Here is a 4003-nt window from a genome sequence, read left to right on the forward strand (position 1 = left end):
AACAATAGTTGTATATTTTTTGTTGTACATTCTATAATTTTAAATATTATTCTAATTCGGACACTCTTGTCAGAGTGCTCGTGGTGATGCTTCGGTCGGTTCTGTTCCCGCTGCTCTCTCTACGCGTCGCCATATAGCTCGATGTTTGACTAGATGGGACCATTTACTGACTTATGACAGTTTTGATTCTGTCCATCTTGTTGGGGAACGTAGACGTTCCCCAACAAGATGGACACTTTGCCTTGTTCCATTTGTCAATACGGGTGTTCAAAGAGCATGTTCAAAGAGCTTGAGAATTCGTATTTGTACTGTCGATGATAATCTCTCTTTTATGTAGAGTTCTTTGAGGATTGGTGCGAAGTCCACGTGATTCTGAGCACTATATCTCACGTCCAGGTGATTCTGAGCACTATATCTCACGTCCAGGTGATTCTGAGCACTATATCTCACGTCCAAGTGATTCTAAGCACTATATCTCACGTCCAGGTTATTCTGAGCACTATATCTCACGTCCAGGTGATTCTGAGCACTATATCTCACGTCCAGGTGATTCTGAGCAGTATATCTCACGTCCAGATGATTCTGAGCACTATATCCCACGTCCAGGTGATTCTGAACACTATATCTCACGTCCAGGTGATTCTGAGAACTATATCTCACGTCCAGATGATTCTGAGCACTGTATCTCACGTCCAAGTGATTCTGAGCACCATATCTCACGTGCAGGTGATTCTGAGCACTATATCTCACGTCCAGGTGATTCTGAGCACTATATCTCACGTCCAGATGATTCTGAGCACTATATCTCACGTTCAAGTGATTCTGAGCACCATATCTCACGTGCAGGTGATTCTGAGCACTATATCTCACGTCCAGGTGATTCTGAGCACTATATCTCACGTCCAGGTGATTCTGAGCACTATATCTCACGTCCAGGTGATTCTGAGCACTATATCTCACGTCCAGGTGATTCTGAGCACTATATCTCACGTCCAGGTAATTCTGAGCACTATATCTCATGTCTAGGTCTTTGTTCCATGTAAGAATTTTTGAATCACGATGATATTCCAAAAAATAGCCATTATTATTATATACATATTAGCCATTGAAAACAAAACTGTATCAATCTCCATTAGTTACGTACTTAACAGAAATTTAGAAGGTTGTTTATCTTTAGCCTAACTCCCATTGTTTCTCAAGGCCACACATTGAACGAAAGGGTGTTATCTTAAACATTTGATAGGATTAAGCTTAAAGCTCTTTCGGTGTGCCTTTTGTTGGAGAAAATTGTTATTCACGAAACCATGTCGCCCTTGATAACGATCTGTCAACCTATGTTAAAAGTATAGCAGCCCTTTAATGATATGACTCCCTTTTAAAACTTCGATATAACCTGTGATATTATTATTATCATCTGTGGAAATTATAACATAATAAAAGAAATATACATTAATAAAACAAAACTAATTATCAGCTTTCTTAACACACTCGGCAGGTTTTTCTATTTACATTAACTTTTTCAACCTCTCTGTTAGTATTAGCTCAAATATTAAAATGAAGGTTTGTCTGTATGTCCTTTATTGAATAGTAAAGTATGCACTTGATCATATGATGTTCTTTAGTAAAATTGTTTTACACGTGCTCACAAAGGTTTCTAAGTTTGTATGACAAATTTTCGACAGATGCGACCACTGTCAATCCAATGAATTTCATATATTGCCGTGACAGTTCATGTTGATTTAAATTGAAACGAAAACGTGAACGAACGATGAAGTTTGAGTTATGGGCGACATAAGAATTTATATAAATTGTAAAATTCATGTTCGGTTCACATAATTAAAACTGAATCGAAAAAAAAATATTTAAAAAAAAATTCTCCACAACGACACAGCTAGTTAAGTTCATAAAACCGAGAAATAAAAATTACTAAATACTTACAAAACTTTAACAAAATATAAGTCATAAAAAACAAGTAAATTTAGGAGTATACACGGCGAAACGGAAAGAGAGATTTCTTTCAGAAAAACTATTGTACAGACTTGATTAATAAGGAGAAACAGGACCGGGTGTCATCAAGTGAAAACCGTTGATAATTTTATGTAAATAAATATTTGTCGTTTCAGCTTATAGATGCCCACGTGAAGGCATATGTCTCCTTCAAAGTTATATATGGATACTAGCTGATCCCGCAAACGTTGTTTTGCAAAAAAAATATTTTTAATTTTCAATTTATAAATAAGGGTTGATCGTAGAGGGGTGAAAATTTAGGTTTGTATGTACTTTTGTATGTTGTATCATAAAAAAATAAAAACAAAAAATTTCGTCAAAAAAATAAAAAAAATTTTTTAAGGGGGAACAACCCTTATCACTTAGGGGTATGAAAAATAGATAGTAGCCGATTCTCAGACCTACTAAATACGCATATAAAATTTGGTAAAAATCGGTCAAGCCGTTTCAGAGGAGTTCAAGTTCGAACACCATGACACGAGAATTTTATATATTAGATATACCATAATTACCACGCTTGCAGGCGAATTGGCTATCGCAGTGTGATATTATAGTACATGGAAGTCGCTGTTTTCACGCCTCTAGAACCTCGCAGTGGAAATCCCGTGTAATTAATGCGCAAATAGTGAATTATACAAAATTGTGTATAATTAAATCCGCTACCTATGATCTCAAGTCTCAAATCTTGACCGTTGGGATCATAGACGCGGCGTTTGTAGGATCCTACTAAGTTTTTTTATCGTTTATAGCCGAAACATTTGATCTCTGTCCATCTTGATGTGATGCGATGATGTGGTCTACGATGCCACATGAATACCTGTTCACTTCAACCTATAGACACATGTATCCTTCAAAGATATCTATGGAAGAGTATACTATAATCGTCACCCTTAGCAGGCGGTTTGGCAATCGCAATGTACAGTAGTATGCAGAGAACGCTGCTGTCTATCTTCTGGAAACTAGCATATGACCAGCGGCAAACCACTCTCAACCACTGGGTTAAAACTGTTCTATGTCTCTGACGTGATTACCTTAAATCTAGTCACTCTGAAGACTACTAAGTTATAATTGGAAGCAATGATGCCGGAAGGTTGTAGGTACTATAAAAGTAGTAGTGAAATGCTTAGTGCAAGAGGAAGGATTTTACGGATTTCAGATGGAACGACAAGATATTTAAAGTCGCGAAAGGTTGTTGAATGCGGGCAGCGGAAGTCCGGTCAGAGTGGCGGTCTTTGAGGGACGCTTTTGTCCCAAGTGGTCGTCTATTGATCATTCGTTCTCACTAATCTTTAGTTGATATGATTGTTTCCATCTTACCAGATCCTCTATAATCTTATTGATATTTCATTGTATTTAGATTCATATAATTTATGATCCAATAATAATAACGACATTAGATAACAGAGTAGAACCAATAATCATGTCACTAACCGTAAGTTATTTGACTAATGGCACAAAGTTTGTAATATACGTCGCGATAATTTTCATTTCCTACCATTGCTACCCTATTTTCGAAAGACATTACTTCCTTTACGTGACGACCGGAAATAATTCAGCGGTTGAGTTCTTGTTGGCCTAATTTCATTTCACTGTATTCTTTTCGTTTCAATTTTCACGTGATTTGTAAATTTTGATTTATTTTATATGTAATTTATCGAGATATAAATATGGTATTGATATATTCATTATCTTGATCACTAACGACGGGTCTGATAAGAGGGTTATGGTCGGAATTTCGTTGCGAGATTGAATTAAAAATAAAGACAATCGAAGATCGCCAAGTTGATCGAAATAGCTCGAATAAACACTCTCATGAAGTGGCTTTGAACGAGATACATCGCAAGTGCTACCGATGGCAGTTGGAGCCGAAAGGTTTGCCACTCGAAAATCACAAGCTGGTAAACGCCGCACATGCACGGATGCGCAGTGTCCTAGAGACTGAAACAAAGCTAAGGATAGACATAGAGAGCATCGCCGTTATGATGGGCGACGACAA

General features: G+C 37.1%; 1 protein-coding gene across 1 annotated transcript; it reads right to left on the bottom strand.

Annotated features, from left to right (window-relative positions):
* Positions 1 to 462: 462 nt before the first annotated feature.
* LOC137923809 (uncharacterized) lies at positions 463 to 1020 on the bottom strand. Its single transcript, XM_068767117.1, has one exon. The coding sequence runs from the start codon at positions 1018 to 1020 to the stop codon at positions 463 to 465; it is 558 nt and encodes a 185-aa protein (XP_068623218.1).
* Positions 1021 to 4003: the final 2983 nt, after the last annotated feature.

This window comes from Battus philenor, unplaced genomic scaffold, assembly GCF_028537555.1.
Source record: "Battus philenor isolate CCGP_79_NKW_IND1 unplaced genomic scaffold, ilBatPhil1.0.hap1 SCAF_1, whole genome shotgun sequence".
Lineage (NCBI taxonomy): Eukaryota > Metazoa > Arthropoda > Insecta > Lepidoptera > Papilionidae > Battus > Battus philenor.

Excerpts from the sequence above, each read along its gene's own strand:
- LOC137923809 (XM_068767117.1), bottom strand. The coding sequence starts at position 1,020 with ATGAGATATAGTGCTCAGAATTACCTGGACGTGAGATATAGTGCTCAG.